This window comes from Anolis sagrei, chromosome 1 (assembly GCF_037176765.1).
Source record: "Anolis sagrei isolate rAnoSag1 chromosome 1, rAnoSag1.mat, whole genome shotgun sequence".
Classification (NCBI taxonomy): domain Eukaryota; kingdom Metazoa; phylum Chordata; class Lepidosauria; order Squamata; family Dactyloidae; genus Anolis; species Anolis sagrei.
The window spans coordinates 118,562,569-118,589,607 of NC_090021.1; the positions used below are offsets into that span (position 1 = coordinate 118,562,569).

The window sequence follows — 27,039 nt, forward strand, 5'->3', positions numbered from 1 at the left end:
TAATACATTTTGGAAAAGCAAAAGTGCATAAAACAAATGCAGACATTAGAAAAAAAGAGTAAGATAGGAAAAATCCACTTGAATTTGGTTTGGTAAATCGGAAGTTGCATTTACACATAAATGCATCACAAAAATGTACTGAAAATGTGATCAAAATATTCTGAACACAAAACAAGGTTTGTAATAGGAATGCCTATGAATTTCCAAGACACATGTCAAGAGCAAGAAATACATATTTTCACATAAACTTACTCAAATGGAAGTCTAGAAATTTTAGTCAAAAATCAAATGTAAAAAACCTGGGTCAACTTATCCATGAGTCGATGTGAGTAAGGTACATCAACTCTGATTACAAGAGGAGTGAAAAGAAGAGCTTAGAAAAGTTTCCCTACCAATTTGATGTTTAGATGCTGCTTATTCAGCTTGACCAAATTGCTTCTGGAGGCCTATAGAACCTTTCCTATAATATGGAGAGGTACACAGATAGAGGGAAACAATTTTCCATAAACATCCTCCAGACACTGTCTTCAGTTTAGTCTTGATTTTTTTTCTGGTGTTTATAGGTAGCAGTTTTCTGTATGCACACTACAAATTGCATTCCAGGCTTCAAAAAGAGAGAGAGAGAAAGCTTCGCAAGTCACATACACACATTTCGATTAAATACATGTGGTTCATACCATATGAGTGAAATTATTATGAAAGTAACTTTAACAATGATAAATTCTGACAATTGAAATTACAATTAGCAGCTACCTTAGACTAACAATTTCTTTGAAATACACCAAAGAAACTACCTATTGCAACCTTTCTTTCCTCAACCTCAAGCATTAAAAGCAAATTAAGTTTTCATACTGTGCTGCAATTAATGAAAGCCTTCTATTCAATCTGTAACCTTACCAAGGACACAAAAGATTCAAAACTTATAATGTAATATGTGTTTAACTTTTTGATGAAAAATAATTCGAAAGACAGCATTTTCCTAAGCACTTCATATATATAAAAAATAGGAAGGCATAATGCCAACCTAAAGTTAAACACTTAATGTCTAAGAATAGCAAGGGAAAAAAGTTTTGTGTGGTTAACATCTTGGAAATTAGCTTGACGAAGTTCCATATTTGAGGAAATAAAAGCGGGAATAGACATATTTCAAGGGAAAGCAATGAACAGGCCTTTAGTGGCACATGGAAAACAGTTTTGAATAGAGTCCAACATGTTAAAAACAGTTCTCTTGTTTGGGAGACCTTTTGAATTGCAATTACAATTTGGTGTTTGTAAGCTATTACTTTGATTAAAGGGGAGCCCTTCAGAGACTTATCCTTCTCCTCTCTTTCCCCCGTACTTTCTGATAAATTGAACTATTTATCACAGATAAATTGAACTATTCATCAATGATAAAATTGAACTACATGGGGATACTCTACCTTTTGAGTTGCTATACACAATATAAAATGGGTTATTCCAAGAACTGCTTAGCTAGTTCTGCAACTCATGGAACCTGCAAACTACTTTGTCTCTGGAAGTTCCTCATATAACATGGCAAACCTTTGTTTTAATAAGAAAGGGCATAAGTGATTTGTAGTATGGTTTGGGAACTTATCATATAAAGCAGTGGTTTTCAACCTGTGGGCCTCAACCAAGCGGTGGGCTGCGAGAACAAAAATCTGGTCCGCGAACCTCCTTCTTCTTTATTTTGTCTCCACTCCTTTCTGCAGAGCTAACCAGCCCCGCCCCTTTTGGTGCTAATGTTGGTGTTCTGGAACAGCTGTTCCAGGAGCTCCAGATTTATTTGCTGTGTTTATATGTTTGTGTGCAAACCCATGCTTGGGATTTTGCAGCAGGGGGTTTCCTGTTATAATTTGCATTTATAGGGTAAGCCACCTGTCAGTTATAGTTAGGATCCCTGGTCCCGCCCCCTTTTTTGCCTTTTGGAGGGAAGGGGCCTATTTTCAGTCACACAAGGAAGCCAGTCTATAGGACGCAGATCAGCTAGTCCCGTAGGAAAGGCTTCATTCCTCAAAACTTTCCGGGGAAATAGAAATAGCCATCCGGGGATCATCCAAAGGTGATCCGGGGTCCATCCAGCGACCATCCAGGGGTCATCCAGTGACCATCCAGTTCCAGGGAAACAGAAGGAAAAAGTCCCAAAGGCTCTGGCTGAGAGCTCACAGCCTCACAGCACCAGAAGGGAAAACAGCCCTGAAGTTTCCACAGGACATCACTGCAGAACCACAGAATTCCAGCTAAACATCTTCTAGCTTCGTCTGGTAGGTTACTCGGTTTCTAGACGCATTTGGGGATCGGCAGTTTTACCCAGACCAGCGAGGCCTAGGTGATGGACGGCTTGGGAGGGATTATAAAGAGTTCTTCCTTATGAGATAGTACAGTCAAACCAAGTTAGTGCCAGTCTCTTAAAGATAGTAAAGCCGTGAAGTTTTGTTTGAAGATTTGTTCCTTAATAAAGACTTTGTTGTACTTTTAAAGACTCTAAAGCCCATTACTTCTGGAAGTCTCTAACAATCTCTCTTCGGGCACCCCGGCTTCCCACTGAGTTTAAAGTCTGCGTTCTATAGAATAAAGACATTTTGTTCGGACCCAGTGGCGACAGAACAGTTGGAGAGTGGCCCATGGTCAAAGTGGCCCCTAGACAAAGTGGTCCCTGTTCAAGTGGGCCCTGGTCAAGTGGACCCTGATCAAAAGAAGGATGGGAACCACTGATATAAAGGATGCATGGGAGTGTTTGCATCTCCTGGGTCTTTGGAAGATGGGATCTTTCAATTTGAGTGCCTCAACTTGCTGTGAAGAAATCAGTCAATTTAAAATGTTGATCGACTATTCTGTCAAACCCCTTATTTAAATATAAGAACTTCAACCTTACGCAATCTATGGTCTTTATCTGCAGTCAAGAATCACTGAGTTCTAAAATCTCCTAGTAACAAACCTGCCTGCTTAAGACATGTCAAGCTTCAGTGTCACTGAAGTACTTCCACAATCTTTCAGAATAAGATTGCCAGTGGCTACTGTATGACAGTACGAGAAGCAATAGGGCTCTAAATGACAATTTCTAGGAAACACAAGCAACTGGCTGTGCTTTGTCTTGCTCCTGGGTTTTTCACAAGCATTCATTACTGTGAGAATGCTATGCTCAAAAGCATTCTCCACTTCAACTCTTTTTACATGAATAATGAAGCAATTACATTTTGTTTCATGAAAGAAGTGCTTGATTCATAGTCCAGGTAGATCTGCAGACCTTCGTAAGCACCCTGTGTTCCACCTCTATAATAAATGACTTGAATACAGGGCTTACTTCCTGTAGGCGAAAGGACTCAGAAAGATGCACAGATATATCATAGCAGAGAAGGGAATAGAACAGAGTTCACCGATGGGTGTAACATGTCAGGGGTTCAGATCAGCATGAAATTCCCTGTTGTACAGTGGAAGGGACTCTTCATTTCTGCTAGAGAGCCAAATACCTTCTTGTAGTGAAGTGGCCTCCTCGGGAACAAAAACAACACAGAGACACAAAGCTGTTTGTTCCAACCAGAAGGTTTTTCTTTCTTAAGTTGCAGGCAACAGTAGAAATATTAACATGATATGTACAAACTCTCTCTCCCTCCCTCTCCTATTTACCATCCACCAACCTCCAACTCTCATCAAACTAACACAGGGTTACTACGACCTATATACCGTACTATAGTTTCAGCACTAGTCACCACACCACAATTACAATGACACATGTGGTTGAGTCTGAGACACTGACCCTGTTATTACTTAAAGAAAGGATATGCAACTAATAAATCCTGACATAACACATACAGCCATTTTTACAGTTGTATGGCTACACCACTTTTACAGAGATCTTTTCATGTGAAATGGTCTTCTTACCAAACACTTAAGAAATCTGTATCAATTTCTTCACTTCTGTTGTTATGTTTTTGTTTTTGTTGTTTTTATTATGCTATGCGGGAATCTTTTTCTAGGTCATACAGCACGGCTCTATGGTATTCTTAGGCTAAAAGTCCTTCATTTCAAAAGGGTTCCCTCCCTATTATCTGCTGTTTTGCATATCTGGAAACATATCACCTGTGGGCAGATGGATCATGCTGTATCAACACAGCTCATTACACAATGGAGGACCTTCTTGCAGCAACACCAGAGGCACTCCAAGTGGCCAGCTACTGGTCAAAGGACATTTAATCAACTACCAAGCTTGCAAATGTTGTGTTTTGTCTGTTTGTTTGTTTTGTTCTGTTAGAAATGTAATACAATTGTCTGGTTGCCCCTGACACGATAAATAAATACTGTTCCAGAAATGATTTCAATAGTATTCCATTAAAAAAAGCCTTGCAACCCATTGATTAAGATTATATCTGTAGTCTTACAACAGGTTTGAGAGTTATCCAGTACTTTTCCAAAACTTCAGTATTTTTTGTACTGAACTTACGCCTTGTGTGATGTACAGTGAAGTAACAAAAATTTGCATTTAATTGATTGAAATAAGGCTGAATAAATCTTCACCTTTATGTGACAAGCAGTCAAGACTGACAAGCGATGGTAGGCAGGTAAAAGTAAATGAATAGAAATTTGAATTGCCCTTGCCATTTATCTTGGTCTTAGATGTCGTAAATCCAGTTAGGGGGAGAGTCATTCTGAATTTCACTATTCAAGCACTAAATGAAACTGTCTCCTTCAAAATGATAGTTCCACTACAGCAGTGATACATATCCTCGTTTTAATTAACCTAATGGTCTATTCACCCACCACACTTGGAGGCCTATTTCATTACCCTAAATTAACAATTTCTTCCCATTAAACATCAGATAAAAGATACCAATTGCATGCTTGGTTTACAATACATTTAATCAGCAACATTCTTTTGCTTAGTGGTAGCAATGCACTTTAAAAAAATTCAAATAACTAGAATGCATGATGACCAGACTACTAATAAGCAAGGGAAGTTTTAAATGAGAGGAGGCAGGTATACCCAAAATAGTCCTGCACTGGTTAATCCAATATTTTCCTAAACCCTTTGTCAAAATTAGAATTGAATAGTGTTATGCTTTTAACAGAAACAACCAATGGCATAATAAATGTGTCATTCGGACTACCTATTGCTCTTGAATAGTTATTTATGAATAACAACCAATTCATTATTTTCTCAAAACAAGTACATGAAATTTTTATTGGGTTTCAGTTTCTCACAGTATTATGCCAACATCAGTTTGGCAAACAGAAAAAGAAAGTAAATAAAAAAGAAGCAAAATAAAAGCATGGGCCATTCATTTAAAACTGTCAAAACACACACAAAAAAGTTCCCATTACAAAAAAGATTAAATAATGCCATAGAAGTAATTATGGAGGCAGAATTTGTAAATCACAGATGTAACTCTGATTATGTCCAAGTTATAAGACTCAACAGAGTGCTAACTCATTTGGTAAAGCTCAAGAAATTATTATAATGAACCAGAAGGCTAGTTATCTCATTTCAGTAGGACACAATTGGGCAGGAATTTTGTGGTTTTTGGAAGCAAATAAAAGAAATCAGACTGAGAATTAATATTGCCATCCCTTTTCATTTCATTTATTATTTACATACTTCAAGGAATGGCCATTATTTTGTTGTAAAGAATGAATGATATTGAATATAGTTTTAGTTTTACCATAATACACATCACTGAGGACAAGAAAGGTAGCCCCCTTCCTGCTCTATAAAATCCACACTGAACTGGATTATATGGCAGTGTGGACTCAGATAATCCAGTTCAAAGCAGATATTGTGGATTATCTGCCTTGATATTCTGGGTTATATGGCTGTGTGGAGAGGCGCCAAGTCATTCACTGAGAAAGTGTGTCTCCCAGGGCCACAGGCTAGGGAATGCAAGAGGTAGGGTGCTATGAGACTCGTGTCCTACTTGCAGGCTTTCCATGTTTAACCACAGTGAAACGGAATATTGGACAAGACAGGCCTTTGGATTCTTCCAGCTGGTTACGTCTATTTTACAACACTTTAGGCTTGTTATTCATAAAGTATTTCCTAAGAAACCTACTGTAACCAATTCACTAGCACACAAAGATCTATTTGCCAAGAGATGTGAAGCAAGCTCCATTTCCCTTCACCTACCAAGAAGCAGCCCAAATATTATTTCATATGGCCGTTGGTCTTTAGCTCCAAGGCTTCATTTGATTTTTTTAAACTAGTTTCTAATCTGTTAAAAGAATGTTTTTAGTTTTGTTGTTGTTGTGCATTGCTTTGGGGGTCCCTTATGAACAGAAAAGTGATGACTAACTACTTTCAATAAATATTGTTCAGCACAATCCTTGGCATGTTTCCTCACATTAAGTTCAGCTGCATTAAAATAGACTTCCTGCTAACTAGACAACGAAGACTGCAGTCCTAAATATTTTAAAAGGTTGACTGAGAATGCAGCACTTCATCTCTATCAAGTCCAGTTTGTTTGAGTGTCTGAAGAATGCTTCATCCTCAAGATAAAACATCCCAGTCATAGTAGGACTGTTTGTTTTGCAACCACGGGTTTGTGTGTGCGTGTATATATGTACATGTGTCACAAAACTGATAGTGCTGTCTGCACCCTTAAGTGAAGTCAAAAGACGCATCAGATCTGTTGGGAATACTCAGGATGTACTATATCTAGGTCCTTCTAGGAAATAACACTCAGGGACAAACATAAACATTTCTTTTTGTTAAATAAAGCCATTCACCTTGAAAATAACAGAAAATGTGCACGTCCTTGAAACCACACATTATTCACTTATACTGGAAGTACATACTCAACAGCAGAACCAAGTGGCAGCTTGTAATGGTCCAAAACTAATAACAGTTTGATATCAATTTACAGGGGACACACAATTGGGGCTTTGGAAATACCACGTCTCTGGGTCTAGGAAAAAAGGACCCCATTGATTACACTGGCCAACACACATTTTGATGCCTCAAATGTTGCCCGTTTCTGGGTAAATTTGATTTGCTGATTTTATTTATTTATTTACTGCATTTATATACTGCTTTTCTCAACCCTGGGGGGATTCAAAGCGGTGTACATCAAGTAACGGCAAGATTCAATGCCAACATATATATTTATTTATTTGCTTTATTTGCTTTATTTTTATACCGCATTTTTCAGCCTAATTCGGCGACTCAATGCGGTTTATACAAACCAAAGCATAATAACTAAAACAACTATATAACTATATATTTATATAACTATAAATGAAACCATTAAAATCATATTAAACATTCCAAAAACAACATCAGTTTTCTCTATCAGCTCTAGATTTTGAAATACAGAGCATGCCATCAACCATCTCCTTACCCACAGAGAATCGTGATAACCATATCTAAGAAACCAAAGATTATGTGGTCTATCCAGTGTAATTTTCCGAGCCAACTCCCAAATAACCCGAAAGCAGACCTAAAACTGAGAAGCCAATGAAAAAAATGTTGATGTGCTGTGTTATGGAATGTGGAAGATTTGCAGTTGAGGGCTTTTCCAGTACAAATAACTCTCTCCTAAAAGTAGTTTCCAATATCATGATCAACCTCTGAATGCCAGACAGAAGACTACACGTAGGATTTTATGTTTGTAGAAAATGATCTATTTGACCACTCATTTTTGTAGGAAATACCTTATTAGATATATCATTTTAAAATGATTTTCCCCCAGTGCAAAGGATAAATTGGGGCAACATAAATTGGTTGGACAACTTTTAAGAGTCCAAAGGATACCATTCTGAACTTGCCACTCGTAGTACAATCCTCTCCAATTAACAGAGGTAACTTCAAGGTATTCCTCTCTAAAACAAGCAGTCACCTTGTTTACATTGTGTTAGCGTTTCAGTAATCCAGAACTACACTCCCACAATTCTTTTTATGTTCTTCTTGAACCACAATTCCTCTGTGTATGCATGTGTACACAAAAATGTTGAGGATTGGAGGCTTTAGCTGGGTTCCTACTGTATAGCAAAGAGTCAAGAGCCCTGCTGGGGTATGCCACCATTTTAATATATCTGAAATGACATTTTTGCTCACAAGCACTCGTCTGAGTATGGCTATACCTAGATCAATCTTCTGAAGACCTCGGTGAGCAATGGAATGCCTCAGCTTAATGTAACTTACTAAACCAAATGCATAACAGTCAGTGGACATGCTCTAACAGGGGAGGAGGCAGAGGCCTGAGGAAGGGGAGGAGGAAGAGGCCACCCTCTTTCCATTGCAGTGTACCTCTGCTCCCAGGACAACCACTTCAGTAGCCAGTGGGGAAGGGGGGAGGATGAGGCTCATGCAGGAGGAGGAAGAGGCATGAGGAGGAGACCACCTTCCTGACATAGCAGGGTAAGAGAAGGGGCTCCATGCAGCAAGCCTCCACCTCTACTCCCATGGTGCCCACTCTCGCTTGTGTGTGTGGCCATGCATGCGTGCCTGGCTCCCAATGCTTTAACGGCTGGCTGTTTCCCCACACGAAGGAAGGGGAGTGGCCATGGGGGTCTTTGTGGACATGCACTGTTTCTCCCTGTAGGAATTTTGGGTGTAAAAGTCCTTTCTTTCCCTCCCCCCCCCCCACTTTTTTTTTTAAGTGAAGGATATACATTGGCCTGATAGATGTATTGTGTCCAAATTTGGTGTCAATTTGTACAGTGGTTTTTGAGTTACGTTAATTCCACAATCGAACATTACATTTATATTTATATAGATTTAAGTGGCAGCAGCCTCTCATTCGGTATTATGTACAAAGCATTCTATAAAGCCATTTTCAATAGTGTGTCTGTTTTCAATAATGTAAATCCCTAAAAATAAAAGAAGAAATCCCTTGAACACCTCCCATGTTGGCCTTAATATGTTTGTATTTAGCCAGATCAAGTGCACACTGCATGGTAAATCACTGAACCAATGTTGTGTAAAATATAGCTGAAGTGCTTCAATTTACATGACATTAGATGCAAAACAAGATGATATAAAGGTATATAAACAGCAATCCTTTAAGCAGAGTTTGATTTAAAACAAAATTGACTTGGATAGAGAATACACAATAAAGTGTGCTGTGGGAATAAGCAGGCTGGCTTCATTTTAAGAAGGCATCTCCACCTTTCTTTGATCTCGCTAGGAAGATACTGAACTGACAATTTCCCAGACAGTTAATAAAATCTATACACTATATGCATCTGCAAAATTTGCTTAAAGAACATGACTCCGAAAAGTTGAAGAAGTAATGGCAAAAAGAAAAGAAGTTTCAAACCTAAGTAGCATGGTAAACAAACATAGGAAAAGCAAAAGTAATTGTGCTTATCATAAGAAAATCTACAGAATCCACATCAGTGTCATGCCTGGATAAAGGCAACCAAAAGGGCATGAAATGAATCAAACATCCAAGATCTTCAGATTTCTATGCATGAAATTACAAAAAGTTGGTGGGGTGAATGAGGTGGAGAGATTTGATTGTAAAATGCTTGAATATCTTGAGGGGAAAAGAGAGGTCTAACTTCAAAAAAAACTGTAATAGATGATATAACTGCTTCACCTGGATTAAACCCCAGGAGTGCTGAATTTTTTTTTCAAAATTACAAAAAAGCAGGCTCTGAACTCAGAATTGTGCGAAGATTACTGTAAACAGCACTGAAGCAACAAGCCCTCAGAGTTCATAGGGTTGCTATAGTCAACAGGCAACTTGGAATTATATGCACATACACACACAATCTTCAAAACACTGCTGAATAGAATAAGGTAGTAGCAAGTTACTTCTAGTTCAAAGAGATTTGGAGACTGGAACACAAATAACTTCAGTACCACGCCTGACACTGCAGTTGTAGTGATCTACTTGGGAAAAAGTCTCACTGGGTTCAATAGGGCTTGCTCTAATTTATTTATTTACAATATTTATATTCTGCCTTTCTCACCCTGAAGGGGACTCAGAGTGGATCACAGAACACATATATGGCAAACATTCAATGTTGTTATATGATGACAAGGCAGACAACTGTACGTAGATAGAGGTATATAGGCTTTTTCCCATCTTTGGCATCTTGGAAGCTGTGCTCAGTTCCGGCCATGGAGGGGTGATGTCACTCCATCTTCCCTGCTGAAGAGCTTTTGGGCATAAACTTCCTCCTTGATCAAATTGCCAGCATTTTTCTGGCATTTCCTTATGGGTGCCTTAAATACCTCCCTGTTTAAAACAGTGCCTATTTATTTATTCACATTGCTGTTTTTGAACTGCTAGCTAGGAAGCTGGCTAAAAGGCCAGGAGCTCACCCCAACCCAGGCTTTGAACTGTCAACCTTTCAGTTGGCAAGATTTACTGCAGATGGTGGTTAACTTGATGTGCTAAAGCCCAGCCTCTAAGGCAATAGTCTTAATTTTCTCAAACCTGATGCAACCACTCCAACAGCCAAGAAAATGAACTGATAACATCATGTCAACCAGATAAGAGTTGGCAGCTCAGTAGAATAAAAGAAACGTGATATATGCAAAATTTTGTTATAAGCAAAGAAACTGAAAAACAGCCCTCAATATGATATCAGCTGAATAAAAATATTTTGTGTTAATACTGACATGCAATTCTTGTTCACTTATTTGGTCCATTTATAACAGGATTGATGGTGAAATATTCAATAGAAATTCCAGAGTCTATTTTTAGTTTGATTCTCTACTTTTGGAATATTTCCTATGGGAAATTACCAAAGTGACTGTTCATATCCCTGGATTTGCTTCTAGGATCATTAAGAGCATCTGTCTTCTACTGATGTGGACTGCTATTACATCATAGTTCACATCCACATAGTTTCAATGCTAGTACCATTTTGAGCAGTTTTATTTGAGCAAATCAGCAAGACTTAATACTAAGTTCAGATTTCACAACTAAAGCAATGAAATGCTGTGCCTAAACCAATAAAAACCAGCAACTGTTTCATCACAAACCAAAGTACTTCGTTCTTTAACAACCTGCCATCTGTGAATACTTTCACCCTTTAAAAATAGATGGTTAATTCAAATGAATCCATTAGAAATTGCAATAGGTTGTACACAACAGATGGCTTGTTTATACAACAGTTCCGGGGAACATATTTATTAACAGCTACTTTTAAGTTGTTACCTGAGCCTATGGCCTAAGAATATATGCAATGAACCCTATTGTTGCTTTCTTATCATTTTTAATGGGGGGGGGGGGGGATTATGAGAACCTAGAAAATATTATTACAAACTTTAAAATATCACAAATATGTATCATGACAAACTCTAATTCAGCCAAAATGTAAAAAAAACAAACAAAAAAAAACATTTCTCCAAATGTTGACTACTGATAAACCAGTAACAGGACATGTTCCACTTTATAATGATATATTATGAATTTGCTAAAGTGTGAAAAACTGAAAAAATGCTAATAGTAGAAAGGGGATTCTTCTCCTGAATAGGAACAATGAATAAGGGAAAATACACAGCTGCATGGAGATGGCTAAGCCCAGATTCCCACTTCTCTACCTGGATAAACAAGCAACAGAAAGGGAAGGCAGCTGATACAGAATGACATCAGCAAAGTGACCAACCTGTCAACAGCCTTGCATTTGCCTTATGTTGGCTTTGGTGGCTTCACATCCATTATCACCTGCCAATATAAAGAGTTACCTTGTTCTCAAATACTGGATTAATCAACCTGGTAGCTCAATAACCCACTGCCATGATGACAAGGTGTGAACAGGCATTGTTCACACAGCAAAGGTCAATGCCTGATATGCTTGCTATAAAAAAAGAGGAAATGATCTGGCAATCGAGTACATGCTGAGATTAAACAAGGCCAGGAGTACACTTCACCTGACACTAGCATACCAGAATGCAGCATTTGGGCATGTCCATTCCCGCTGGTTCCACATAAGGTGGACCAAAGTTACCCCAAACAGTCCAGCAAACATAGATGCTTATCCCCATATTATGGTCCCATACAACAACATTTCATAGCCATAGCAGCAATTGCCAAGTCAAAAAAGACTTTTGTTCAATGTATCACAGCCAACTACTGTATACAGACTTCTGCTGTATCAAATATTAAGCCTCCTGTAAGGAAGTAAAATGCAGTAGGCCCTTGATATCCATTGGGGCTTGGTTCCAGAGCCCGTCATGAATACCAAAATACATAGATGCTCAGGTCCCATTAAATAGTGTTGTAAAATGGTGTGTAAAAAGTAAAGGCTTCCCCTTGACATTAAATCTAGTCGTGTCCGACTCCAGGGGTTGGTGCTCATCTCCATTTCTAAGCCAAAGAGCCGGTGTTGTCCATAGACACCTCCAAGGTCATGTGGCCGGCATGACTGCATGGAGTGCTGTTAACTTCCTGCTGGAGCAGTACCTATTGATCTACTCACATTTATATGTTTTCGAACTGCTAGGTTGGCAGACGCTGGGGCTAACAGCTGGAGCTCGCCTGCTCCCAGATTCAAACCACCGACCTTTCAGTCAGCAAGTTCAGCAGCTCAGCGGTTTAACCTGCTACACCAAATGGCGTATCTTACATAAAATGGCAAAATCAAGGTTTGCTTTATGGAAATTTCTTCTGAATATTTTGAGGTCATGGATACAGAATCTGCAGAGACAGAGTACATGGATATGGAAAGCTGACAATAATCCTAAATTTCTTTACCAATATTGGTATCTACCTACCTCCTGCAAAGGATCATTACCTTGTTGCAGTGCTAGACTTTGAACACCTCAATAACGCGAAACTGTGAAGGGACACCCAAGACGGGAAGGTCATGGCAGAGAAGTCACACTAAATAAGATCTCTGGGGAAGGTAATGGCAACCCACCCCAGTATTCTTGCCATGAAAACTACATTGATTAGTACAACCAGACATAATGAGAAGACAGGAAAGCTTGGAGAAGAAAATGATGCTGGGGGAAGAGGAAGAGGGGCTATCCAAGGGCAAGATGGATAGATGGTATCCTTGAAGTGACTGGCTTGACCTTGAAAGAGCTAGAGGTGGTGACAGCAGGCATGGATCTCTGACATGGGCTGGTCCATGAGGTCACGAAGAGTTGGAAGAGACTGAACGAATAAACAACAAAATTGGCATCTACTGAGGCAAGGGTGAGGCAACTTATTTTATAGGGAGAAATGCCCCCTGTTGAGACCTCTGTGGGCCAAATGGGACTGGGGCATGGCCATGTCCCTGACAGCACTGGACATCTGAGAGATGCTGTGACAGGAGAAGCTGGGCAATCACTGCTCAGGGGATGCTATAAAAGAGAACTGAGAGGGAAAGAAAGAAAAATTGAGGATTGTCTCTGTCAGAAAGCAGATACGGGAAATATGTCCTAGAGATAGAAAAATGTTGGCACATAGGGTGCATCTACACTACAGTATTAATGCAATTTGACATGACTTTAACTGTTATGGCTCAATGATATGGAATCCTGGGAGTTGTAGTTGATGAGGCACCAGCACTTTCGGGCAGAGAGGTCTTATAAAGCTACAACTGCTGTGATTCCATAGCACTGAACCATGGCAGTTCAAGTTGTGTCTAACCACATTAATTCTACAATGCAGTTGAACCATAGATAAAGGGAAATGCCCTAGAGAAAATACAGTACAGCGATATGGGAAAGATGGCCTAAAGATAGGAAAGGAGTGCAGAGAGATAGGGAAAACATGTAATAGAGGTAGAACAGTCAGCAAGGGTGAAGAACTGAATAGAAATTTGGTGAGCTGAGAAGGATTAAATAGTTCAGTGGTTGATATTAGATCTAATTTCGAAATTAATAAAGCTCTACTTGTCTATTATTTTTTACAACAGTATCTGGCCATTCCTGTTAACTTTTGTTAGAGAGTCTAGCCACTATTACCATACTGCTTTGAAACCTGGGCATTCAGGATCAAAGTTGAGTCTAGGAGAACACCCAAGCTGTGAATCTAAGTCTTCACAGAAGTATAACTCCATTCAGCACATGCAGAGTCCCCGTTCCCTCATCTGCCTCTGTTTCATCTAGATTAAGTTTCAATTTGCTTGGGCTCATGCTGTCTATTACTGAAAACAAATAGCACCTAGACAGCTTCCTCAGAATCAGATGGAAGGGAGAGTGGTCAGCACACTGAACCCCAAAACTCTCTCAGCAGTATCATGTAAGTATTTAACACTAAACAGCATGGGGAACAAAACTGACTCATAGTCCAGTGCATTAAACAACGTCACCACCTTCTGATTTTGCTTCTCTAGGAAATACTTTAAACATTGCCGAGAGTGTCCCAAATCCGATTTCAGAGTGGCAGTCCAGAAGGATATCATAGTCAATGCATTGCAAGCTACTGAGAGGTCCACCAGAACCAACAGGGATACATTTCCTCTGTCACACTAAAAGCTCCCACTAAATGCTTAGATTTTTTCTTGTGTTGTAGGCTTCCAATAGTAGTATTCATATCAGCTCTGAATTTCTGTTTACTGAAAGAAGCAAAAGAAGCAATATATGCAAGTACAACACCTCAATGAATTTTCAATCAACTTTAGTCACCAGGCCTGTCACTTAAAAACCTATGTGCGTCACAACAATGTAATTTAACTTTACTCAAAAATATCCCTTTCTCTCCCCAACTGACAGACACACATAAAATCCAGGCAAAATTACAACAAAGGTATCTAAACATCCTTAGCTGACAGTTTAGACAAGACTTCATCATGCTGTACACTTCAGGGGTTTTTTTTTGTGTTTGTGTGTGTGTGTGTGTCAGGAGCGACATGAGAAACTGCAAGTCACTTCTGGTGTGAGAGAATTGGCCGTCTGCAAGGACACCAGGGGACGTCCAGATGTTTTGATGTTTTACCATCCTTGTGGGAGGCTTCTCTCATGTCCCCATATGGGGAGCTGGAGCTGACAGAGGGAGCTCAACCCGCTCTTCCCAGATTCAAACTGCCAGCACAAGGGTTTAACCCATTGCACCACTCCAGAGGTATTGACTTCCAGCCATTCTTGACCACTGGCTATTATGGGTGCTAAGATGGAGGACATGATAAAAAACAAAGCTGTCTGTGCAACAAAGCATACATGACTGGAGCTCAACACAAAACTGGAAAGCAACAGAGGTTCCTCAAGCTGAATTATGACATTGTGCATATACTTCTGAAGCATTCTACATCTGCAGAGTAAATTTTCCCAACATGGATCCGAATCACAGCTGATATCAGTTGAAGGGATTTAAAAGAAAAATAAGAAATGACCACAGATACTCCTGAAGCGGTATTCTATAAAAATACAGTTCTCTTCCAGGCCTATTTTGACTTTGTTCTGACATATGCACTTACAGCAGCATATCTTGGGAAATGGCCTTGCAAGAAATAATATTTATGCACTCCATTGCACAGTGAATGAAATTGTTAAAAATATTTCACAAAAATAGTTCAAGTACCTTGAACTCCCAAGCAATGCCAAACATCTTTTAACTGCTCCATAGTATCAAACAAATGTGAAAAAATAATAAATGGCAGAGAAATAATAGGAAGACATTAAATGAAATTATATGAAAATGAAAGCACTATTCTGCTGCACTTCAGTATGAAGCATCCAGAGGACAAAGTCATTTTAATCATGTTTTATACTGCACTGTCAAAGTTATTGCCTTACTAACCTTGTATATGCATATTATAAAAATCATCCATTTATGTTACAGTGAATTACTTTGGGTTAGCACTCAGAACTCAATATCTGAAACAAATCTCAAGTGACAAGACCCTCATTAATCATAATTTTCAGATATTAATGCCACAACATAAAGCCTTCTTCTTCGCAGTTTGAAACTTCAGGTGATCAAATATTATTGAACACCATCTGCACAAAATTGCATACCACTACTCTCCGTTCCAAACAGAATTTACTGACAGTAGCTAAAAAGATAAATGGTGCTTATAGATTGACACAGTGGGCAAGAGGTGAGTCCTTAAAAAAACATTGTTCCATATGGAAAAAATACATTTCCACATCTAAGGAAACATGTATACTGTCTTGTCTTATTAAGATGTACACAGAACATGTGCACCTCACAACTCTAATCTTCACAATTGCTCGATCGTCAGCAGAAAGGTATCTTCTTCGTCTCAAACCATGCATGAAAAAGGAAACTGGGTCTTTTGCTGCACAATGCAAATGAAACTATCCTCTTTCCACACCATATCCCAGGTTATCTTGTAATATAAACATATGGAGCAACAGAGTAAGGATGAGGGAGATCCAGTTAACGGATACATTTAGAAAATGGGAAGGACGTCCTAAGTCTGATTTTTATAAAAAGATTTTAAAATAATGTTTAGAGAGTATCCAACATCATTATGTATTATGTAAGATGATTGGTACAGTTACTAGGAGCTGTTGGAAAGGCTGCAATAAGAGACATACCTGCCGAAATATAAGGTGGGATTGATCCTGTGAAATTATGGGTAAGGCAATACGAATTCCAACATTAAAATCAGGTATATATTGCCAATTACACCCCAAGCACTATCATTTGGATTACTGTCTTAATGGGTTCTTTATATTAAATGCATATTTTAATTCAATGAGACTTGAGGACTTCAGAGTAATTAAAGAAATATTTATTTATTTTAAAAGAAGATTTATTTATTTCCAGAATTTCTACCCTGTCTCTTCTCTACCCCCGAAGGGGAACTCAGGACCGCTTAAATTAAGCAATGATTCGATACCGCTTCATTTTTAAAAATTACAATAATACAACACAATTAAAATACATAAATCATTAAATAAAACAGTACATAAACATTAATTAAAACAATAATATAATATTATCACCTGTATCATCATTCCAGTCAATTTCCAACCAAAGTGCTAATTAAGTCTGCTGTCTGAAAGCCTGTTCCCACAACCATTTAGACATCTTCTTGACCTTCAAAAGTGTGCCAAGGCATTTTAGCATGTTGTAAGGTGTTATAAGATATGGTATAGAGAATGGTTATACATTTAATTTTTATATATATTTCTATTTTTCTTTTTGTTTCTTTGTGAATGAATTGTTTTAAATGAAAGATTTTCTCTTGTACAAAGCAGTAGCTCCTCTCAGACCCTTCAGGCCAGGCTTTGAAGCAAGAGACAAAAGTGCAGGTTTGCAAATTGTTTCCCCTTCTCTCGTTTTCAAATATGCTGACAGATAACATCCCCAACGCAGAGAAGATGGAAAGTCAGAATTCCCCTGTCAACCACACCTTTACAAAATGTCAAGCTGGAAAACAGAATTCGTGCTCCTTTTAAAAATAGGAGGCACTGCTCATTTTTACTAAAATAGTCAACTACTCGCTTTTTTTAAGCATTGAGGATAATTTTTTTTGAAAGGGGAATATAATTCCAAGGATTGCTGTGAGTTTCCACGATGTATGGCTATTTTCCAGAAGCATTCTCTTCTGATGTTTCACTCACATCTATAGCAGGCATCCGCAGAGGTTATGAGGTATATTGGAAACTAAGCAAGAGAGGTTTATATATCTGTGCTTGCTTTCTTGCTTAGTGTCCAACAGACCTCACAACTTCTGAGGATGCCTGCCATAGATGTGGATGAAATGTCAAGAGAGAATGCTTCCGGAAAATGGCCATACAGCCCAGAAAACTCACAGTAACCCAATGATTCTGGCCATGAAAGCCTTCAACAACACCCGGTATTCCTAGATGGTCTCCTATCCAAGTACTAACCAGGACCGGCCCTGCTTAGTATCCAAGATCAGACGAGATTGGGCGTGTTTAAAATGGTATGGCCATAAACCCTTCAACAACACATTAATTCCAAGGACTTGAGCAGATGCTAAAACCATCCTATCTCCTCTCAACTTTGAAAAAAAGTGGGAATTCATCCTGTCTCTTGTAAGGTGATGCCCATCAGAAGGCGATTGAGCACTTATCATGGTGACCAAAACTTGCAAACCTGAGTTTAACCATACATTCCAAAATGCCTGTCTTATCATTGTTCTTTGTGGCACAGGTTTGGTGACCAAAACATATTGTGCTCTGGTCTCATTTTGGAACTCAGAATAAAGATTTTATCACTATAGTTAAACATTTTTAGTTGAATTTTCACAATATGAGTTGGAGACTTTACAGATTTTAATCTCAAACTTGAAAATGTCAGTGTCAAGCTACAAGTGTGAATAAACTTACCTTGCCATGGCTAAATAAATCTTCAAGAAAATAAATGCCTTAGTACTTGTGTATTATGTGTTAGTCTGTACATAATCTTAAAGTGTGATTTCTATAGTTCTCAAGTACAGCTTTGCTGGATAAGACTGCCAAAGAGTTTGCAAGTACCGAAGAAGATATTGCAGTCTTTTGCCGTTTCCTAGCAACGGGGATCTGCTCCTGTTTTCTCATCACAAGCAGGCAATTTGTATAAAATCTGTTGTGTTTCAGGGCAGTCATGTGTCAACAAAAGCATAGCTTTGCACCGCAAGAAGTCTCCCACTATAAACACAGTCATGAAAGTACTGTAATAAATGCAGAATTAAATGTTGATCTCCTACAGTGCTATTTTTAGTTGGTTCTTAAATTGTAGTTTTTTAATGTCTGTGAGCGTGACAATGGAAGATAACTTGGGGATAGCCTTAATTCTTCCTCCAAAAAATTAGAATTGTAATTTTATCATGAGATGAGGGAGACAGTGTCATCCATTCACGTGCTTTGATAAAGCATCTGTGGACAAATTGTAGACATCATTTATAGCATTGGTATTTGGAATGCTAAATGTTTCTGGTTTTGAGAAAGGAGTGTGAAAATATAATTCTGCTACCACAATGAAGCTTTTCTAGTCTACTTCACAATTGTATCACCTGCAGAATTTGAACAAAGTAAAAGTAAAGGTTTCCCCTGACATTAAGTCTAGTCGTGTCCAACTCTGGGGGGTGGTGCTCATCTCTTCCTATGAACCATCTAAGTGTTTAAGATTGTCTGGAGAGGCCCTGCTCTCAGTCCCACTTTCTTCACAGATCCGATTGGCGGGAACGAGAGACAGGGCCTTCTCAGCGGTGCCCCCCCCCCCAGCTATGGAACACCCTCCCTAGGGACATTAGATCGGCCCCCTCCCTCCTGACATTTCGAAAGTGTTAAGACCTGGCTGTTCGAGCAGGCATTTGCAGGCGCAAAAAACTGATTGAGACTCATGGAACAACAGGACGATGCGATGGAAAATGATTTTAATGATGAGACACTGAGAACTGTATTTTATGATTTTAATTGTTTATTTTTTATTGTTTTTCTACGGTTTATACTATATGTAATTGTTTTTTACTGTATTTTATCTTGTGGGGCATTGATTGCCAAATGTAAACCGCCTCGAGTCGCCTCTGGGCTGAGAGGGGCGGTATAGAAGTATAGTAAATAGATAAATAATAAATAAGCTGAAGAGCTGGAATTGACTGTGGACACCTCCAAGGTCACGTGGCTGGCATCACTGCATGGAGCACCTTTACCTACCCACAGAAGCAGTTCCTATTTATCGACTCACATTTGCATGTTTTCAAACTGCTAGATTGTCAGAAGCTGGGGCTAATAGCAGGAGTTCACCCCACTCCTCAGATTCAGACCGCCAACCTTTTGGTCAGCAAGTTCAGCAGCTCAGTGGTTTAACCTGCTGCACCAGCGGGGCCCTAGGATTTGAATAGGTAAAGGTAAAGGTAAAGGTTTTCCCCTGACATTAAGTCCAGTCATGTCCAACTCTGGAGGTTGGTGCTCTTCTCCATATCTAAGCCAAAAAGCCAGCATTGTTTGTAGACACTTCCTAGGTCATGTGGCTGGCATGACTGCATGGAGCACCGTTACCTTCCTGCCGGAGCAGTACCTATTGGTCTACTCACATTGGCATGTTTTTGAACTGCTAGGTTGGCAGAAGGGGCTAGCAGTGGGAGCTCACCCCGCTCCTCGAATTCGAACCTGCAACCTTTCAGTCAGCAAATTCAGCAGCTCAGCGGTTTAACCCACTGTGCCACCAGAGGCTCCTGGATTTGAATAGTTCTCCCCAAAAGTAGGGAAGCCCCCTAGAAGAGCATTGGCTAAGCCATGTAAGCCTACTGTGATATCTGAGAATCAGTACAAATTACAATAGAGTTGTCTCCCAGTCATGCTGAGCAGTCATTGATATGAGTCATTTCCTTGAGGTATTCAACAAATGCGCCAATCTTCAGTAAGGAGAGGAAGCTAGCAAAGAAACTTCCATAAAGTCACCTAAAGAGGTCTCAGCAGAGATGTGATTTCCTCATTCACACCTCAAGCTCCTAGTCACTGTGCTATTTTTCTGGCTCCGTAACACGACATGCCTGAATAAATGCCTTAATTCTGAAGTGCAAAGAAACCTTGAGCAGAAACACTAAGAATAAGATCCTCCTCAAAGCCACTTCCATTAATGCAGACACAAGAGAATTGTTATATTGATTTGAACTTTCCATTATGGCACCATGTGTTTCATAAACCATTCCACCTACTTCTCACAGCATTTGAGGTATTATTTTTTAAAGCCGCTAATTCACGATGAACATATTCAAAGTGGCAGATACATTCCTGAGGCTGAATAACAGCTAACACAAAGCAAGTTTGCCTGGAAAACTCCCCACACGCATTTACAAATGGGAAACAATAAAGTTCATGGACAATAAGGTTCTTGGAAGTTCTGGGCATCATAACTTTGCCAAGTTACATAAAAGATTCAAATGAGGATCATTAATTGATCATGATAATAATCACATGAATTCTTTATGTGAACTATTAAGACTACATCACTTTAACTGCATACTGGCTCCCAATTTGCCATTTGTGCAAAGATTCTCTGCAAAAAAACAGACTCTGGGTGTTGCTGCCCAATCAACTCTTTGTATGTGGAGGACTCTTTCTTACAGATTTCTGACAGGAAGGTGTTAGTGGAGGAAGGAAAGTGCATAATATTTTTGCAAGTTCAGCATCACAGCACTGGAAGTCCTCTCACAGAGGCTGTTTCAATTAATTCAACTTCAATCAGCATCATCTATGGTGAGGTTTACTACAAGTGTTGTAACTCAGCGTGTGCCTCATGTATCTACTAGTGCTAGTAGGAGGAAACGAGGCTTGGAAGAGGAAGACGCTCAGCAACAGCTGAAGCGCATTAGGGACATTTTCCTTGAGACTACTGATGAGGAGGATTTTCAGGGGTTTACTCGTGAGGAGATGGAAACAGAGGATTACCGTGGTGTAAAGCGAGTAGCACGCAGTTCTGATAGCGATGAGGAATCTATTTCCAAGCGTCTTAAAGACATAGCGGATTGCTATGAATCTGACAGTGATGATGAAGAGCTGGACTGGACCAGGGTCCAGGAGGTTTTGGATGTGATTAATGCTCCAACCTCCAGCGATGAGTTCCAAGGGTTCACAGACCCATGGGTTTCGGATGCTGCTTCTCAGGATGCAGCCCGAAGTGCAGACTGGCAGCAATGGAGGGAACGTGATTCACCTGTGGAAATGGATGCACCTGAAGGCGAATCTAGTGATTCTGATTAGATTTAAGGAGTAGCCTTGGAGCAGTCTTGTTGCAGAGTTCAAAGTGTCGTGTACCTGTGTATCCTGCTCTTAACTCTTGCCTTGAGTCTTTGCATCCAGAACCGTGTCTCCGTGATCATGCTGACTACCTTGCCTGGCTTGGAACCGTGAGTCTTGTCTCCTGTCCTGACCCTGGAACGTCTTGACTACTCTTCGCTTCTGCCTGACTCCTACTTGGACTTCAGACCGCTCCTCATGCTGCTTTTTGTATTAAGATTTTTGAACTGACTGTATTTCGTTTCTGACTTCAAGCTATTTTGCCTGCCTTACTCCTGTTTTCCTTTTTGCAGCACAGATTGCCTGGGCTGCTGTTTGTTTACATTCCTGCCAGCCTCAGACTCTTTTGTTTACAAGCTCTGCTGATAAGAGCCTTTTGACTTGTTAATTTGCCATTAAACACCTTCTGTTAACCCTTAAGCTGATGTTTTGCCTCGTTGCTCTGCCTGGGTCTTGACAACAAGTGAGGGATGGGATGGGGTCAAAGAACAGAAGTTGCATAATACTTATTTCTGGTACTTCCAAGATGAAAGATAACTTGAAAGAGGCAAGAATGGTATATCCTCCGCACAGCTATGATTGAATATGTCTAAAAATATACACAGGAATTACCATTTCTCAATGTTATGGATTGACTTACATGACAATCCTCACAGTACATATGTTTGGTGAGTAAAATCGCATGTTTAAGGTTTTCACTCATTTAAAAATACAAAATATGGCAAGTTTTTCCTTCATATTGTCCCATAAGATTTTCATATAATCACTGGAAAAAAAATAATCCTTAAAGCAATTTTTATATTTTTAATTGGTTTTTCTCCACAAATATTCACAAAATTGTTACAGTTCTTAAACTGGATCAAAAGACAGAATGTTCCTCACTGCCCACTGACAAAATGTAAACATTCATAGATACTAGGGGTGTGCAGGCGTACTGTATTTGGGAAATGCACGCATTCTGGCTAGTGAATGTAATCAATAAAGGAATCCCAAAAACGGCCATGGCATGGGCCAGCTGTAGCCTTAGCCAAAATGGATCACAGAATTTGACTGATACACGTTGCATTGGAATGCACATTCTACTGTATTATTGTGCAAATAGACTCCGTCCATGCACAAGCATTATCACTGAGAACAATAGATACTATATTCATTTATTATTATACTCATTTATTTATTATCACTAAGGCTCCTTCTATTTTATCACAATATTTTCTGCAGAACCCCCTTTTAGTAATTATTAATTATGGTTAGTAACTGAAAACATAAGACTTCTTTGTTGTGTGCTTATTAAGATTCTATACAGGGATAAATAATTTATATTTTTAAATTGCATTCGTTTGGCAATTTGAGACTGGAGAAAGATGTGAAAGCCGAGGACAGACAGGGGACTGAATTCTATTCTATTACTAACCTGCTCACATTATTCTCACAACTATCGAGAGGGCTTACACACTTTGATTTTTTTGGGGGGGGGGGGTTGTGTTTATTTATATACTATACATCCTGGAGGAGACTGTCTATTGTTTTTTTCCAGGGTGGGCATTGAATCCCAACCCAAGAGCCCCACGACCAGCTATGGGGAACTGAATTGCTGGCCAATGATAGTCTGGGTCGAATTACTTGTTTAAGGGAGCTGTTCTATCATTAGCTGTGAGGGAATGCTGGACTCTCTCAGCAGAAGGGCTGGAATGTATTTCTGCTGTACATTATCTGCTGCATCAGACAGTATATTAGGTTTTTTCCAGTTTGAATGTAATGTTGCCATTTAAAAAACTGAGTCCAACTAAAAAGAGGCATGAGGCTCAGAGCAAAATAGGAAGAAAAATACTTACTGCCAGGGCTTTTGACAACCTGGTTCTGTAATTGTTCATGAGGATGACAAGGAAATCCTGTTGAGGGACATAGGCATAACCGCCGTAGAAGTAAACTCTTTTTACACGAACCAAATCTACAGAATCGCTGAAAGGAACCTGAATATGAAATGTTGATAGAGATGTAATCAATAAAGGACTGGGTAAAGGTAATAGCTAAACAGCATTATACAACTTCCGAATACACCCAGATCCAATAAAACCAGCAAATAAAATGTCAGAATGAAGGGATCCTCCTTAACATAGGAGATATAACGTGGAAGTCTGACCAACTCTAAATGATTATCCTTGAGATATCACAAAATGTCCATTTTCTAACTGCATTAATATTTATTTACCTTACTTATATATATGGATTGTATTCCGGAAACATGAATTAACTTGATTTTTGGATTAATATCTTTTTTCATATCTGAAAAGGGGCCCTGTTTCAAACTCAAGATGATTAAAAAAATGCTTCTGGAGACATATCTAATAAGACACATTCTTTCATGAGCCATCTTTTCTGAGAAACAGCCATACGGTTGTTTTCAACACTCCACAGTGAGCACTCACTATCTTTTGACTATATTAGAAAAGAATGGCTTACATATCACTAGTTAACACAAATGTAGAGACACAGTACTAGCTGAGGAGTCTAGTCCATCCCTAGGTCATTTTTTGATGCTATTGGATGTTCCCATTAATTCTGAGGCCCCTTACACACAGCTGAGTAAAATACCACATTTTTTGCTTTGAACTGGAATATATGGCAGTGTGGACTCGGATAACCCAGTTCAAAGCAGATATTGTGGGATTTTCTGCCTTGATATTCTGGGTTATATGGCTGTGTGGAAAGGCTCTGAGATACTATTCCAAAATAACAGAGTCAACAAGTCCAACTTTGAGAAATTTCTTCTCACAGAGCAATTGCGTAGAGCAATTCTTCTCACAAAGTGTTTTTCCTGCATGTTTTTTTTTATTTTTAAAAAACTTGAATACTTAATGTTCATCAAGGAAAAGTCCTTCATCTACTTATCAGCACAGAAATTGGTAGTTGATTATGTGTATAGAGAGATTGGTAGGTCAACCATCAATTTTCTTTGAAACACATTTGTCACATGTGAACTTTTTGCCTAAGTCAGTGCTTCTCAACTTTCTTAATTCCACAACTCCTTAATACAGTTCCCCATGTTGTGGTGACCCCCAATCATAAAATAATTTTCATTGCTACTTTCATAACTGTAATTTTGTAACTGTTATGAATCGTAATGTAAATATCTAATATGTAGGATGTATTTTCATTCACTGGATGAAATTTTGCACAAATACCTGATACGCCCAAATTTGAACACTGGTGGGGTTTGGCGGGGGGGGGGGGGGGGGGCTTTGATTTTGTCATTTGGGAGTTGTAGTTGCTGGGATTTATTTATACAAAAAAATCTATCACAGTCTCTATAGTGTTGCTTACCAGATAGAAGACATTATGTGTGATGTCTGCATCATTAAAACCAGGAGTTGCACTTCGCAGGTCACTTCCAATTGCTTCCTTCTCAGTTTCCGAAACCTAAAAATAAATGTTGTAACTGATATTATTGTATGTTAAAGCTTCTTAGATCACTATGAAAAAACAAATGGTACATCAAAGCTAAACTGAGTAAAAATGTGAAAATCAGGTGCACAACTGTCAAAAAAGAGTAAACAATTCTCATGTAAAACAAATAATGGATATGCAATGAACAAACAGCTCTACAACCATCTAATATCCCCTCCACTCTCACTCTGGGAGGTAATCACTTCCATTTTAGTTCAACCATGGTTTGTTACGTCATCCTGACGAATAACCTCTGGCTAACATGGATTCTAGTTATTTTCAAGCAAGGGAACCTCAAACCATGATTTATGAAGCTGGCTTGTTTTCGAACACCACCGTTCATGTTAACCCAGCTCCAAAGTAACTACTTATTACCCAGCTCCAAAGTAACTACTTATTACTCATGACATTTGAACACAGCCATTATCTATTCAGCTACATGAGAAAAAGCGTGAAAATAATTGACACCCTGTTGGAAAAAATGCAAATATAAGTAAAATAATTTAAAGGAAAAGGGTGTTAAAAAGCTGTGCTCTCTTTTTCTTTATATATCCCAAACAGACTTCTAAGCATATGGCCTAAATTCAGTTGCTAGTCCTATTTACAGCAGACTCACTGAATCCATAGAATTTATGTAAATGCTGATTTATCATCCAGTAAATTGTTTGGGAGTTGTTTGTTATGGCCTTCTACACATATGATATCAGCATTTTTGTATATGCAGGAAAATATATGAATGATGCACAATCATCTTCTGAACAATTAGCAATCGTTTAACAACAGATTCTGTAGTTGTCCAATTGATTAATCACACTTTTCTCATTGGACCAAATCTCAAAGGAATAACAGCATTTTTCTTCTTTTTAAAATAATAGACTAAATGATGTTGCTCTTGCACTCTTTTTTCTTTCTTAACAATATGATTTGTAAGTACCCACCAAAGAGGTGTCAAACTAGAAAGCATATTCTCAACCACTTCATGCAGGGGTACATTTGGCAGCATATGCCAATTTAACCCCGGTCACCCACCTAGCCGGCCGGCTCTCATTCCATGATGTTGGTACAGGTTTGTGGGTGAAAGAGGGTGGAGCCAGTACATGCCACTGCCCCGGCAACACAGGAGGGCTCCCATGTTGCTGTTGCAATGCATGGGGGAAGCCATGAGCACAATGTGCACTCACGCTTCCCCCATCTTATTGCCTAGGCTGGACTGGGCAATGTAAGGCATGGAGCACTGGGATTCTTCACACCCCTCTATGAAGGGGAGCACCTCCGGCAGCCATCTGATGAGGTCATTATATTGATTCATCAAATCAGCACATGGGTGGAACCTGAATTAGTCCCCTTTTACACTGTCCTTACATCCCAGGATCTGATTCTGGGCTGTCTGCTTAGGCCTCAATTATATGAGCCTCCACTGCCATATAATCTGGGATAATCAGATAATCTGGGATCAGATCCTGGAATATAGGCCGGTGTAGAAGTGGCCTTAGTTATCCTTGGAAGAGAGGAATTGAATTCAGGAGGACTTAAATTTTAATTCAAGTTTGGATCTAGTCAACAGCTACCCATACAGTCATCAGATTCAAGCATTGTCAAAAGAAAGAAAACTCTATTTGAGCTCTCAAGGCTCACTCAAACATGTGCCTGCTCATTTTACATGCTCCTGGCACAGTTTGTAATAATCAGATAGAACTGAATCAAATGATCATCACTTTTGTAATCACATTCACTAGCATATAAAATTAATTGGGGTTCTGACTTACAGCCGATGCCTCGTAGGATTAAAAGAGTTACAGCAGGATATTTGGCTTTCCGTCACAAATGTTTGGAACAACGCAATGATACCCTCCCAATACAATTCACATAGTGTTGGAACAGACAGTATCTAACTAAGCTGAAGCTCTGTGAAACCCACAATGATATTTTTATCTGTGTTTAAGACTACACATACATGGCAGAGAAAAGTTGATAGGAAGAAATTTTACTCATTTAAGAAGGAGTGGTCTACTGATAACATGGATTTATTTATTCATTTATTTTTATTTATCCTA

At 39.1% G+C, this 27,039-nt stretch overlaps 1 protein-coding gene across 1 annotated transcript in view; it reads right to left on the reverse strand.

The window, feature by feature from the left end:
• The window catches only part of PRIM2 (DNA primase subunit 2), a 91,774-nt gene that overhangs the window by 38,228 nt on the left and 26,507 nt on the right, over positions 1-27,039 (reverse strand). Inside the window, exons 6-7 of the mRNA XM_060752803.2 lie at positions 24,863-24,958; positions 23,374-23,511 (exon numbers count right to left, since the gene is read on the reverse strand). Coding sequence (XP_060608786.2) covers positions 23,374-23,511; positions 24,863-24,958 — 234 coding nt within the window. The remainder of the gene's footprint in view (positions 1-23,373; positions 23,512-24,862; positions 24,959-27,039) is intronic.